Here is a 13,733-nt window from a genome sequence, read left to right as displayed (position 1 = left end):
ATCAGCTAAATGAGAAGTTTTAAAAGACCTTTTACGTTTATTAAAAGGTGGAAATGCAGACAAAGCCTTCATAATAGAATCAGAAACAAATTCTTTAAAATTTACAGGTATATCATGCACATTAGAAGTTGAAGGAACTGCAACTGGCAATGTTCTATTACTGATGGAAACACTAACTGCATGTAAAAGTTTATCATGACAACTATTATAAATGACATTCGGTGGAATAATTTCTACAATTTTACAACAAATGCACTTAGCTTTGGTAGAGCCGATGTCAGGCAGCAATGTTCCAGCAGAAACTTCTGAGGCAGGATCAGATTGGGACATCTTGCACAATGTAAGAGAAAAAACAACATATAAAGCAAAATTATCTATTTCCTTAAATGACAGTTTCAGGAATGGGAAAAAATGTAACAGCATAGGCCTCTGATAGCAAAAAGCAAGAGGCAAACATACAAGGGGTATTGAAATAATGAAAAGTTTGGCGCCAAGTATGACGCACAACGTAACGTAAACTCTTTTTTGGCACCAAAAATAACCAGAAATGACACACTTGCGTCACTAATGACGCCGCCGTGTGAAAGGTCTCGGCGTCACGTATGACATCATAAACGTATTTTTTCGCGCCAAAAATTTCTTGCGCCAAGAATGACGCAATAAAGTTTAGCATTTGACGCACCCGCAGGCCTAAAACCCCCAATTGCAAGAAGTAGTCAATTGAAAAAAGACTAAACCCCAGGTAAGAAAAAAATTTCTTAAAATGTTTACATTCCCCAAATATGAAACTGACAGTCTGCAGAAGGAAATACATGAACCTGACTCATGGCAAATATAAGTACAATACATATATTTAGAACTTTATATAAATGCATAAAGTGCCAAACCATAGCTGAGAGTGTCTTAATTAATGAAAACATACTTACCAAAAGACATCCATCCACATATAGCAGATAGCCAAGCCAGTACTAAAACAGTTATTAGTAGAGGTAATGGTAAATTGAGAGTATATCGTCGATCTGAAAAGGGAGGTAGGAGATGAATCTCTACAACCGATAACAGAGAACCTGTGAAATAGACCCCCGTTAGGGAAATCATTGTATTCAAATAAGTGATACTCCCTTCACGTCCCTCTGACATTCGCTGTACTCTGAGAGGAATCGGGCTTCAACAATGCTGAGAAGCGCATATCAACGTAGAAATCTTAGCACAAACTTACTTCACCACCTCCATAGGAGGCAAAGTTTGTAAAACTGAATTGTGGGTGTGGTGAGGGGTGTATTTATAGGCATTTTGAGGTTTGGGAAACTTTGCCCCTCCTGGTAGGATTGTATATCCCATATGTCACTAGCTCATGGACTCTTGCCAATTACATGAAAGAATAAGAGAGGGGGAGAATGAGAGCAAAAGAGAGGGGGAGAGAGAAAATAAAAGGGGGAAAGAGAGAGCAAAAGAAGAGAGGGGGGAGAGAGGGGGAGAGAGAGCAAATGAGAAGGGGGAAAGAGAGCAATAGAGAGGGGAAGAGAGAGAGAGAAAGAGAGGGATGGAGAGAGAGCAAAAGAGAGAGGAAAGAGCAAAAGAGAGGGGGGGAGAGTGAGCAAAAGAGAGGGAAGAGAGAAAAAGAGAGAAAAATAGAGCGCAAGAGAGAGGGGGAGAGAAAGCAATAGAGAGGGGGAGAGAGAGAAAAAAAGAGAGAGGTAGAGAAAAAGAGAGGGGGGAGAGAGAGCAATAGAGGGGGGAAAGAGAGAGCAAAAGAGAGGGGAGAGAGACAGAGCAAAAGAGAGGGAGGGGGAGAGAGCAAAAGAGAGGGGGGAGAGAGAGCCAAAGAGAGGGATGGAGAGAAAGAGCAAAAGAGAGGGGGAGAGAGAGAGCACAAAAGAGAGGGGGAGAGAGAGTGCAAAAGAGAGGGGGGGGGAGATAGAGCGCAAAATAGATGGGGAGAGAGAAAGAGCGCAAAAGAGAGGGGGAGATAAAGAGCGCAAAAGAGAGGGGGAGAGAGCGCAAAAGAGAGGAGGAGTCAGAGAGCGCAAAAGAGAGGGGGAGAGAGAGTGCGCAAAAGAGGGGGGAGAGAGAGTGCAAAAGAGAGAGAGAACACAAAAGAGAGGGGGAGAGAGAGAGCGTAAAAGAGAAGGGGAGAGAGGGAGCAATAGAGAGGGGGAAGAGAGAGAGAGCAAAAGAGAGGTGGAGCGAGAGAGTGTGCAAAAGAGAGGGGGAGAGAGCACAAAAGAGAGGGGGAGAGAGCACAAAAGAGAGGGGGAGAGAGAGAGCAAAAGAGAGGGGGGAGAGAGAGAGCAAAAGAGAGGGGGGAGAGAGAGAGCAAAAGAGAGGTGTAGCGAGAGAGAGAGAGCGCAAAAGAGATTGGGAGAGAGCACAAAATAGAGGGGGAGAGAGCACAAAAGAGAGGGGGAGAGAGCACAAAAGAGAGGGGGAGAGAGAGAGCAAGGGGTGGGACCTCTGTACTGCAAAAAATGGCCCGTGTAAACAGGCTTTAGGACTAGTATATATATATATATATATATATATATATATATGTATATGCATATTTTACATTCCTATGTTCTTCACATAGAAAAGAAGGTAATTTTTATTTTTAAATATATATTTCTATATATACAGTATGTGATAATGTTAATGTAATATATTGCTATACCTATATATCTATAGGAATAAATATACAGGTATAGGTATATACAGATATATATAGAAATATGTATTTACAATAAAAATAACATTACTGTATGTGAAGAACATTGGATTGTGAAATATTAATAACTCCTGTTGGGTTAGTGTGTGAGCTTGGGAGTTTCTTTTATGCTCTTCACTGCATTCAATAGGGTGAATGTGTTAGCGAGATCGATATATCCAAATCGTTCATCGGGTGTCGCTTGTGCACAAAAACAAAATTTATGCTTACCTGATAAATTTCTTTCTTTTGCGATGTACCGAGTCCACGGATTCATCCTAACTTGTGGTATATTGTCCTTCCTGACAGGAAGTAGCAAAGAGAGCACCACAGCAGAGCTGTCTATATAGCTCCCCCCTTAACTCCACCCCCCAGTCATTCGACCGAAGGCCAAGGAAGAAAAGGAGAAACTATAAGGTGCAGAGGTGACTGAAGTTTACATAAAAAAATACTATCTGTCTTGAATAGACAGGGCGGGCCGTGGACTCGGTACATTGCAAAAGAAAGACATCTATCAGGTAAGCATAAATTTTGTTTTCTTTTGCATGATGTATCAAGTCCACGGATTCAACCTAACTTTTGGGATACCAATACCAAAGCTTTAGGACACGGATGAAGGGAGGGACAAGACAGGAACCTAAACGGAAGGCACCACTGCTTGCAAAACCTTTAACCCAAAAATAGTCTCCGAAGAAGCAAAAGAATCAAATTTATAAAATTTTGAAAAGGCATGAAGCGATGACCAAGTCGCAGCCTTACAAATCTGTTCAAAAGAAGCATCATTTTTAAAAGCCCATGTGGAAGCTACTGCTCTAGTAGAATGAGCTGTAATCCTTTCAGGAGGCTGCTGTCCAGCAGTCTCATAAGCCAAACGGATGATACTTTTCAGCCAAAAGGAAAGAGAAGTCGCCGTAGCCTTTTGACCCCTACGCTTTCCAGAATAGACAACAAACAAAGAAGATGTTTGATGAAAATCTTTGGTTTCCTGCAAATAAAATTTCAAAGCACGAACCACGTCCAAGTTGTGCAACAGACGTTCCTTCTTACAAGAAGGATTAGGACACAGAGAAAGAACAACAATTTCTTGATTGATATTCCTGTTAGTAACAACCTTAGGTAGGAACCCAGGCTTGGTACACAAGAACACCTTATCAGCATGGAACACAAGATAAGGAGAGTCACATTGTAATGCAGATAGTTCAGAAACTCTTCGAGCTGAAGAGATAGCAACTAGGAACAAAACTTTCCAAGATAAAAGCTTAATATCTATGGAATGCATGGGTTGAAACGGAACCCCCTGAAGAACTCTAAAAATTAAATTTAGACTCCATGGCGGAGCAATAGGTTTAAACACAGGCTTAATTCTAACTAAAGCTTGACAAAAAGCCCGAACGTCTGGAACATCTGCCAGACGCTTGTGCAACAAAATAGACAGAGCAGATATCTGTCCCTTTAGAAGATAAAATAAAACTAACAGTTTAACACCTCTTCTCTTTACTCTTCCTGCTCAGAGCCAGCAAAGGAGAATGACTGGGGGGTGGAGTTAAGGGGGGAGCTATATAGACAGCTCTGCTGTGGTGCTCTCTTTGCTACTTTCTGTCAGGAAGGACAATATCCCACAAGTTAGGATGAATCCGTGGACTCGGTTCATCATGAAAAAGAAACTTAATTTTAAATTTGTAATACGTACACACAAGAAAATTACTTCTTGTAAAGTTTATACTCGAGCGGGACCACTAAATAATGTGCCACTTGAAATCTAGCCCTTTAAATTTTGTATGATGAATATGAATTTCACATTGATTTTTTTTGTGTGCATGCCGTGTAGTTGTATTATGATTTCTACAGTTCACCTTAAATAATTTAATTCCTAGACAATTTCAATACAAATTTAAATTTTTCCAAAAAATTTAATTTTTGCTGAACAAGTTTGTTATGATTTTTATTGCGATTGAACGAAACAATTTATAACAGTAATGTTATTTCAATATGTTATGATTTTTTGTGAGTTTTATTGTAAAATACACATTGCCTTCACATACTTAAAGGGACAGGAAACCCCAACATTTTCTTTGTTGATTCGGATAGAACATTTTAATCAACTTTCCAGTTTACTTCTATAATCAAATTTGCTTAAAGGGACACCAAACCCAAATTTTTTCTTTTGTGATTCAGATAGAGCATGCAATTTTAAGCAACTTTCTCATTTACTCATATTATCAAATTATCAAGCACATTTGATTATAGAAGTGAATTGAAAAGTGTCTTAAAATTACATACTCTATCTGAATCATCCAAGTTTACTTTTGACTTTCCTATTTATTTAAAAGTAGGGAACACCACTGGACAGGGGTTTCATAGTACTAGAAAGATTTCTTACAGAATCTTACCGGTTCAGAGAGCCTTATAGAATAGGGCCCAGATGTGGCTTGATGTATTTGAAGCATAGAATTAAAATTACGTACCAGTTCTAAGTTCAGTAGTGTTTGACAAGTGAGCCTCAGTGGTTTCACGGGGAGCGACAGTAGTTAGTTGAGTGGCAAAGGAGGGCATTGCAATATCCATATCTGGAAGAGTCAGCATGCAGCCTTCTTATTAGTTATACTTTAACAAAGACAACATGCAATAAAACTAACATAAATATACTGCCCTCATTAAATGTTGTACACTCTGGCCCCTATTTATCAAAGGTCTTGCGGACCTGATCCAACAGTGCAGATCAGGTCCGCAAGACCTCGCTGAATGCGGAGAGCAATACGCTCCCCGTATTCAGCATTGCACCAGCAACTCACAAGAGCTGCTGGTGCAACGCCGCCCCCTGCTGACTCGCGGCCAATGGGCCACCAGCAGGGGGGTGTCAATCAACCTGATTGTACTCGATCGGGTTGATTTCCGGCGATTCCTGTCCGTCTGCTCAGAGCAGGCGGACAGGTTTATGGAGCTGTGGTCTTTAGACCAGAAACAAGGGCCGTCAAGCTCCTTTCGGAGCTTGATAGATAGGCCCCTCTATATTCAACAGCATTTTTGCACATTATGAGATCTAGTAGTGCAGGGATAAAATGCATTAGTTCTTTTACTTACTAGTTCAACCAACTTAAAGATCTAATCACTTTATTTATTACATTATTTTAATGTTAGCACAACCTAAAAATACCCTAAAGAGACCAAACAACACAAGCTACTGTATGCATGAAAACATTAATGTATCTATTAGTTAAAAAATATAATTTATGCTTACCTAATAAAAAATATTCTTTCAAACCATAAAAGTTATGATTAAAGGGACACTAAATCCAATTTTTTTCTTAAATGATTCCGATAGAGCATGTAATTTTAAGCAACTTTCTAATTTACTCCTATTATCAATTTTTCTTCGTTCTTTTGCTATTTATATTTAAAAAGCAGGAATGTAAAGCTTAAAGGGACACTGAACCCAATTTTTTTCTTTTGTGATTTAGATAGAGCATGCAATTTTAAGCAACTTTCTAATTTACTCCTATGATCAATTTTTCTTCGTTCTCTTGCTATCCTTATTTGAATTTATCCACCAATCAGCAAGGACAACCCAGGTTGTTCACCAAAAATGGGCCGGCATCTAAACTTACATTCTTGCATTTTAAATAAAGATGAATGAATAAAATTTGATAATAGGGGTAAATTAGAAAGTTGCTTAAAATTCCATGCTCTATCTGAATCACAAAAGAAAAAATTTGGGTTCAGTGTCCCTTTAAGAGCTAGCCCATTTTTGTTTGAGAACCTGAGTTATGCTTGTTTATTGGTTTGCTACATGTAGCCCCTATAAGCAAGGGCTATCCAGGGTGCTGAACCTAAAATGGACTGCCTCATAAGCTTTAAATTCCTGTTTTTTAAATAAAGATAGCAAGAGAACAAAGAAAAATTGATAGTAGGAGTAAATTAGAAAGGTGTTTAAAATTGCATGCTCTATTCAAGTCATTAAAGGACAAATTGGGGTTTAGTATCCCTTTTAACTCCTACAACCAGGAGGCAGGCAAAAATTACCCAACACATCAGGAGCTTTAATTCCTCCCATTTCCTGATTCCCCTCAGCCTGCCGTATAGCCAAGAAAAGAGAAGAAACAGATAAGCAGGAAGAAAAAAATATGGTAATGAGGTGCATGCCAGAACCATAACTTAAACGTTTAAATATTGGGTGGGTCTTGTGGACTCTCACCACCATGAAAGGAAGCAATTTATCAGGTAAGCATAAAATATGTTTTCTTTCATAAGGTGAAAGCCACCATAACAGTTGGTTGAGAGCCATAACAGTTGGGATCCACTATATCATGAAAAAGGGTGGCACAAAAACTAAGCAGGCACATCATTGACCAGACACTGCTGACTTAGAACCTTCCTGCAAAAAGCTGCCTCAGAAGAGGCAAAACATCAAAATGATAAATCTTTGTGAAAGTATGGAGAGAAGACCAAGTAGAAGCTTTACAAATCTGTTCAATAGAAATTTCATTTCTGAAGGCCCAAGATGTGGAGACAGATCTAGTAGAATGAGCTAATGAGCTGTTATACAAGGTGGTCAAAACTTCCCTGCCTCCAAGTAAGCGTTGCGTATCAGTTGCTTTAACCAAGAAGACAAAGTGACTGCAGAAGCTTTTTAACCCTTGTGCTGTCCTGAAAAATCAATAAACAAAGACGAAAACTTTGTAAAATCCTTGGTAGCTTGAAGATAAAACTTCAAATCCCCATTGATATTCATGGAAGAAACAACATTTGGTAAAAAGCCATAGTGAATTCGCAATACTGCCTTGTCCTGATGGAACACTAAATAAGGAGACTAACAAGATAAGGCGGAAAGCTAAAAATCCCTTCACGCTGATAAAATGGCAGTGGCAATAATGGAATCCAGCCCCTGATTGAATAAAGACTTTCCTTTGAAAAAGAGATGTAAAAGTCTAATTTTCAAAACCATATTAGCCCTTAGAGCCATATTCTTTGCTTTGAAATGGACAATATCCATTAGTTGCCTCACAAAAAATTGCAACTTTGATCACCTTCAAGCAATCCTGCACCTTCTTCTGAGACTAACTGCGAAAGCGAATCACACCACAAGAAGACCACACCTGACACCCAGGCAATGCTAACAGCTTGTAAAAACACCTTCTAGAGATAGGACTCCAGCTTCCTATCCATCCTTAAAAGAAGTACTGTTCTCTAAAGAAACAGCGGTTCTTCTAGATATGGCACCAATAGATTAGCAGACATCAGAATGAGTAGTAGGAGCAGGAAACATGTTTTTGAATTCTGTAGATGGGACAAACGGATTACCTGGTTTTACCACTCCTTAGAAAAAACTGAGAAATGGCTTCAGGAACTGGAAAACTGCTGCAGGTTTAGGTATAGGTTTAAACAAGAGATCCAGTTGTTTCACTGATAAGGATGACTTTTATACCCCCAAAGTCACTAAAATCTCATGCAGAAGAGACTGTAGAAGTTCCAGTCTGAACAGAAAAGGAAAATGTTTATATCTTGCTTTGAAGCAGAATCCTGGTCTTCTGACAAAAAGCAACTATCAGAAATGGTCAGCTGTCTCCTTAGTAAAGTTGAAGAACTCTTTTTCTTAGAAGGACCAGCAGTCTGATCAGAAACCGTGCCTCCCAGAGAAATACTCTTGCACTTACCTGAAGTTGCCATCACCCCAACACCTCCTTAATCTGAGAATTTAGGTAATGCTTAAAATCAGAGGTACACACTGGAGGGAGGCAAGTCCCCTGACAAGGAAAAGTATGTAATACAGGTTGAGAGTTTGTAATCCCCTCTGCATAACTAAGACATAACTGCCCTGGTGAAGTGGTGCCTCTGACTCTGACTTTTTATATCTGCCCTGGAGGACGGACTTAAATTTTTTTGCAAAGTAAACACTTGGGCCCTGATATTGAAAACCTCTCCTCTCATATTCTAAAATATAGAAAAAAGAATGTCCCCAAAAGCGAAGATAGTAAAAAACAAAATTTATGCTTACCTGATAAATGTATTTCTCTTGTGGTGTATCCAGTCCACGGATTCATCCATTACTTGTGGGATATTCTCCTTCCCAACAGGAAGCTGCAAGAGGACAACCACATCAGAGATGTCTATATAGCTCCTCCCCTAACTGCCACTCCCAGTCATTCGACCGAAGACAAGCAAGAGAAAGGAGAAACTATAGGGTGCAGTGGTGACTGTAGTTTAAAAATAAAAAACACCTGCCTTAAAATGACAGGGCGGGCCGTGGACTGGATACACAACAAGAGAAATAAATTTATCAGGTAAGCATAAATTTTGTTTTCTCTTGTAAGGTGTATCCAGTCCACAGATTCATCCATTACTTGTGGGATAACAATACCAAAGCTATAGGACACGGATAAAGGGAGGGACAAGGCAGGTGCTTAAACGGAAGGAACCACTGCCTGTAAGACCTGTCTCCCAAAAATAGCCTCCGAAGAAGCAAAAGTATCAAATTTGTAGAATTTAGAAAAAGTATGAAGCGAAGACCAAGTCGCCGCCTTACAAATCTGTTCAACAGAAGCCTCATTCTTAAAAGCCCATGTGGAAGCTACCACTCTAGTGGAATGAGCTGTAATTCTTTCAGGAGGCTGCTGGCCAGCAGTCTCATAAGCTAAGCGGATTATACTTCTTAGCCAAAAAGAAAGAGAAGTTGCCGAAGCCTTTTGGCCTCTCCTCTGTCCAGAGTAGACCACAAACAAAGCAGATGTTTGACGAAAATCCTTCGTAGCTTGTAAATAAAATTTTAAAGCACGAACCACATCAAGATTGTGTAAAAGACGTTCCTTCTTTGAAGAAGGATTAGGACATAGTGACGGAACAACAATTTCTTGATTGATATTTTTATTAGATACCACCTTAGGAAGAAAACCAGGTTTGGTACGTAACACTACCTTATCTGCATGGAAAATGAGATAAGGGGAATCACATTGTAAAGCAGATAACTCCGAAACTCTTCGAGCCGAGGAGATAGCTACTAAAAACAGAACTTTCCAAGATAAAAGTTTAATATCTATGGAATGCAAAGGTTCAAACGGAACCCCTTGCAGAACCTTAAGAACCAAATTTAAACTCCATGACGGAGCAACAGGTTTAAACACAGGCTTGATTCTAACTAAAGCCTGACAAAATGCATGAACATCTGGAGTATCAGCCAGATGCTTGTGCAAAAGAATAGACAGAGCAGAAATCTGTCCTTTAAGGAACTAGCTGACAATCCCTTCTCCAATCCTTCTTGGAGAACAGATAATATCCTAGGAATCCTAACCTTACTCCATGAGTAACCTTTGGATTCACACCAATGAAGATATCTACACCATATCTTATGATAGATTTTCCTGGTGACCGGCTTTCGAGCCTGAATTAAAGTATCAATGACCGACTCAGAGAAACCACGCTTTGATAAAATCAAGCGTTCAATCTCCAAGCAGTCAGACGCAGAGAAATTAGATTTGGATGGTTGAAAGGACCCTGAAGTAGAAGGTCCTGCCTCCGCGGCAGAGTCCATGGTGGAAGGGATGACATGTCCACCAGATCTGCACACCAAGTCCTGCGTGGCCACGCAGGTGCTATCAAAATCACCTAAGCTCTCTCCTGCTTGATCTTGGCAATCAGACGAGGGAGCAGAGGAAACGGTGGAAACACATAAGCCAGGTTGAAAGACAAAGGCGCTGCTAGAGCATCTATCAGCGCTGCCTTGGGATCCCTGGACCTGGATCCGTAACAAGGAAGATTGGCGTTCTGACGAGACGCCATGAGATCCAGTTCTGGTTTGCCCCAAAGTTGAATCAACTGTGGAAATACCTCCGGATGGAGTTCCCACTCCCCCGGATGAAAAGTCTGCCGACTTAGAAAATCCGCCTCCCAGTTCTCTACTCCTGGGATATGGATAGCTGATAGATGGCAAGAGTGAACCTCTGCCCATAGAATTATTTTTGAAACCTCCAACATTGCTAGGGAACTCCTTGTTCCCCCTTGATGGTTGATGTAGGCAACAGTCGTGATATTGTCCGACTGAAATCTGATGAACCTGACCGCAGCAAGCTGAGGCCAAGCCTGAAGAGCATTGAATATCGCTCTTAGTTCCAGAATGTTTATCGGAAGGAGTGCCTCCTCCTGAGTCCACGAGCCCTGAGCCTTCAGGGAGTTCCAGACTGCACCCCAGCCCAGAAGGCTGGCATCTGTCATTACTATTGTCCAATCTGGCCTGCGGAAGGTCATACAGACAGATGGACCTGAGATAGCCACCAGAAAAGAGAATCCCTGGTCTCTTGATCCAGATTTAGTAGAGGGGACAAATCTGTGTAATCCCCATTCCACTGACTGAGCATGCAAAGTTGCAGCGGTCTGAGATGTAGGCGGGCAAACGGCACTATGTCCATTGCCGCTACCATTAAGCCGATTACTTCCATACACTGAGCCACTGAAGGGCGAGAAGTAGAATAAAGAACACGGCAGGAATTTAGAAGTTTTGACAACCTGGCCTCTGTCAGGTAAATCTTCATTTCTATAGAATCTATCAGAGTTCCTAGGAAGGAAACTCTTGCGAGAGGGGATAGAGAACTCTTTTCTTCGTTCACCTTCCACCCATGAGACCTCAGGAATGCCAGAACAATGTCCGTATGAGACCTGGCGATTTGAAAATTCGACGCCTGTATCAGAATGTCGTCTAGGTAAGGGGCTACTGCTATACCCCGCGGCCTTAGGACTGCTAGGAGTGACCCTAGAACCTTCGTAAAGATTATTGGTGCCGTAGCTAACCCAAAGGGAAGAGCCACAAACTGGTAATGCCTGTCTAGGAAGGCGAACCTGAGAAACCGATGATGATCTCTGTGTATCGGAATGTGAAGATAAACATCCTTTAAGTCCACGGTAGTCATATATTGACCCTCCTGGATCATAGGTAGGATGGTTCGAATAGTCTCCATCTTGAAGGATGGGACCCTGAGAAATTTGTTAAGGATTGTGAGATCTAAGATTGGTCTGAAGGTTCCCTCTTTCTTGGGAACTACAAACAGATTTGAATAGAAGCCTTGCCCATGTTCCTCCTTTGGAACTGGGTAGATCACTCCCATAACTAGGAGGTCTTGAACAAAATGTAAGAATGCCTCTCTCTTTATCTGGTTTGCATATAATTGTGAGAGATGAAATCTCCCTTTTGGGGAAGAAGCTTTGAAGTCCAGAAGATATCCCTGGGACACAATTTCCAACGCCCAGGGATCCTGGACATCTCTTGCCCAAGCCTGGGCGAAGAGAGAAAGTCTGCCCCCTACTAGATCCGTTTCCGGATCGGGGGCTGATCCTTCATGCTGTTTTAGAGGCAGCAGCAGGTTTTTTGGCCTGCTTTCCTTTGTTCCAAGCCTGGTTAGGTCTCCAGACCAGCTTGGACTGGGCAAAATTTCCCTCTTGTTTTGTATTAGAGGAAGTTGAAGCTGCGCCACTCTTGAAGTTTCGAAAGGAACCAAAATTAGTCTGTTTGGTCCTTAATTTGTTGGACCTATCCTGAGGAAGAGCGTGACCTTTTCCTCCAGTAATATCAGAAATGATCTCCTTCAGTCCAGGCCCGAATAGGGTCTGCCCCTTGAAGGGAATGTTGAGAAGCTTAGACTTTGAAGTAACGTCAGCTGACAGGATTTAAGCCATAGCGCCCTACACGCCTGAATAGCAAAACCTGAGTTTTTAGCCGTTAGCTTGGTTAAATGAACAACTGCGTCAGAAACAAATGAATTGGCTAGCTTAAGAGCTTTAAGCTTGTCAAGGATATCATCCAACAGGGTTTCTACCTGTAGAGCCTCTTCTAGAGACTCAAACCAGAAAGCCGCAGCAGCAGTGACTGGGGCAATGCATGCAAGAGGCTGGAGAATAAAACCTTGTTAAATAAAAATTTTCTTAAGGTAACCCTCTAATTTTTTGTCCATTGGATCTAGAAAAGCCCAACTGTCCTCGACCGGGATAGTTGTACGCTTCGCTAGGGTAGAGACTGCTCCCTCCACCTTAGGGACCGTCTGCCACAAGTCCCGTGTAGCGGCATCTATAGGAAACATCTTTTTAAAAACAGGAGGGGGAGAGAACGGTACACCTGGTCTATCCCATTCCTTGGTAATAATTTCTGAAAACCTCTTAGGGATTGGAAAAACATCAGTGTAAACAGGCACTGCATAGTATTTATCCAACTTACACAATTTCTCTGGGACTACAATGGCGTCACAGTCATCCAGAGTTGCTAAAACCTCCCTGAGCAACACGCGGAGGTGTTCAAGTTTAAATTTAAATGTAGATATATCAGAATCAGGTTGAAGTGTCTTCCCTGAATCAGAAAAATCACCCACAGATAGAAGCTCTCCTGCTTCGGCTTCTGCACATTGTGAGGGTATATCAGACATAGCTACTAAAGCGTCAGAGAGCTCTATATTTGTTCTAGCCTCAGAGCTGTCTCGCTTTCCTTGTAAACCTGGCAGTTTGGACAATACCTCTGTAAGGGTATGATTCATAACTGCCACCATGTCTTGTAAAGTATACGCAATGGGCGCACTAGATTTACTTGGCGTCCCTTGAGCGGGAGTTATAGGTTCTGACACGTGGGGAGAGTTAGTCGGCATAATTCCCCCTTGTCAATTTCTTCTGGTGATAAATCTTTTAAAGCCAGAATATGGTCTTTAAAATTTATAGTAAGATCAGTGCATTTGGTACACATTCTAAGAGGGGGTTCCACAATGGCTTCTAAACATAATGAACAAGGAGTTTCCTCTATGTCAGACATGTTTAACAGACTAGTAATGAGACCAGCAAGCTTGGAAAACACTTTAATAAATGTGAAAAAGCAGAATATAAAAACGGTACTGTGCCTTTAAGGGAAAAAAACAATCACATAAACTGCAAAACAGTGAAAAAAAGCAGTAAACTCTACAAAATGTTTACAGTGTGTATAATAGACTAAAATAGCATTGCACCCACTTGCAAATGGATGATTAACCCCTCAGGCTCAAAAACGAATAAAAAAAACCGGTAAAACCGTTATAAACAGTCACAAGCAAAC

General features: G+C 41.1%; 1 protein-coding gene across 1 annotated transcript in view; it reads right to left on the bottom strand.

The window, feature by feature from the left end:
- LOC128642832 (discoidin domain-containing receptor 2-like) overlaps positions 1 to 13,733 on the bottom strand; it is a 1,143,904-nt gene that overhangs the window by 531,925 nt on the left and 598,246 nt on the right. The window contains exon 10 of the mRNA XM_053695673.1: positions 5,149 to 5,250. Coding sequence (XP_053551648.1) covers positions 5,149 to 5,250 — 102 coding nt within the window. The remainder of the gene's footprint in view (positions 1 to 5,148; positions 5,251 to 13,733) is intronic.

Source organism: Bombina bombina, chromosome 12, assembly GCF_027579735.1.
Source record: "Bombina bombina isolate aBomBom1 chromosome 12, aBomBom1.pri, whole genome shotgun sequence".
Lineage (NCBI taxonomy): Eukaryota > Metazoa > Chordata > Amphibia > Anura > Bombinatoridae > Bombina > Bombina bombina.
This window is presented reverse-complemented; position numbering and strand designations above follow the sequence as displayed.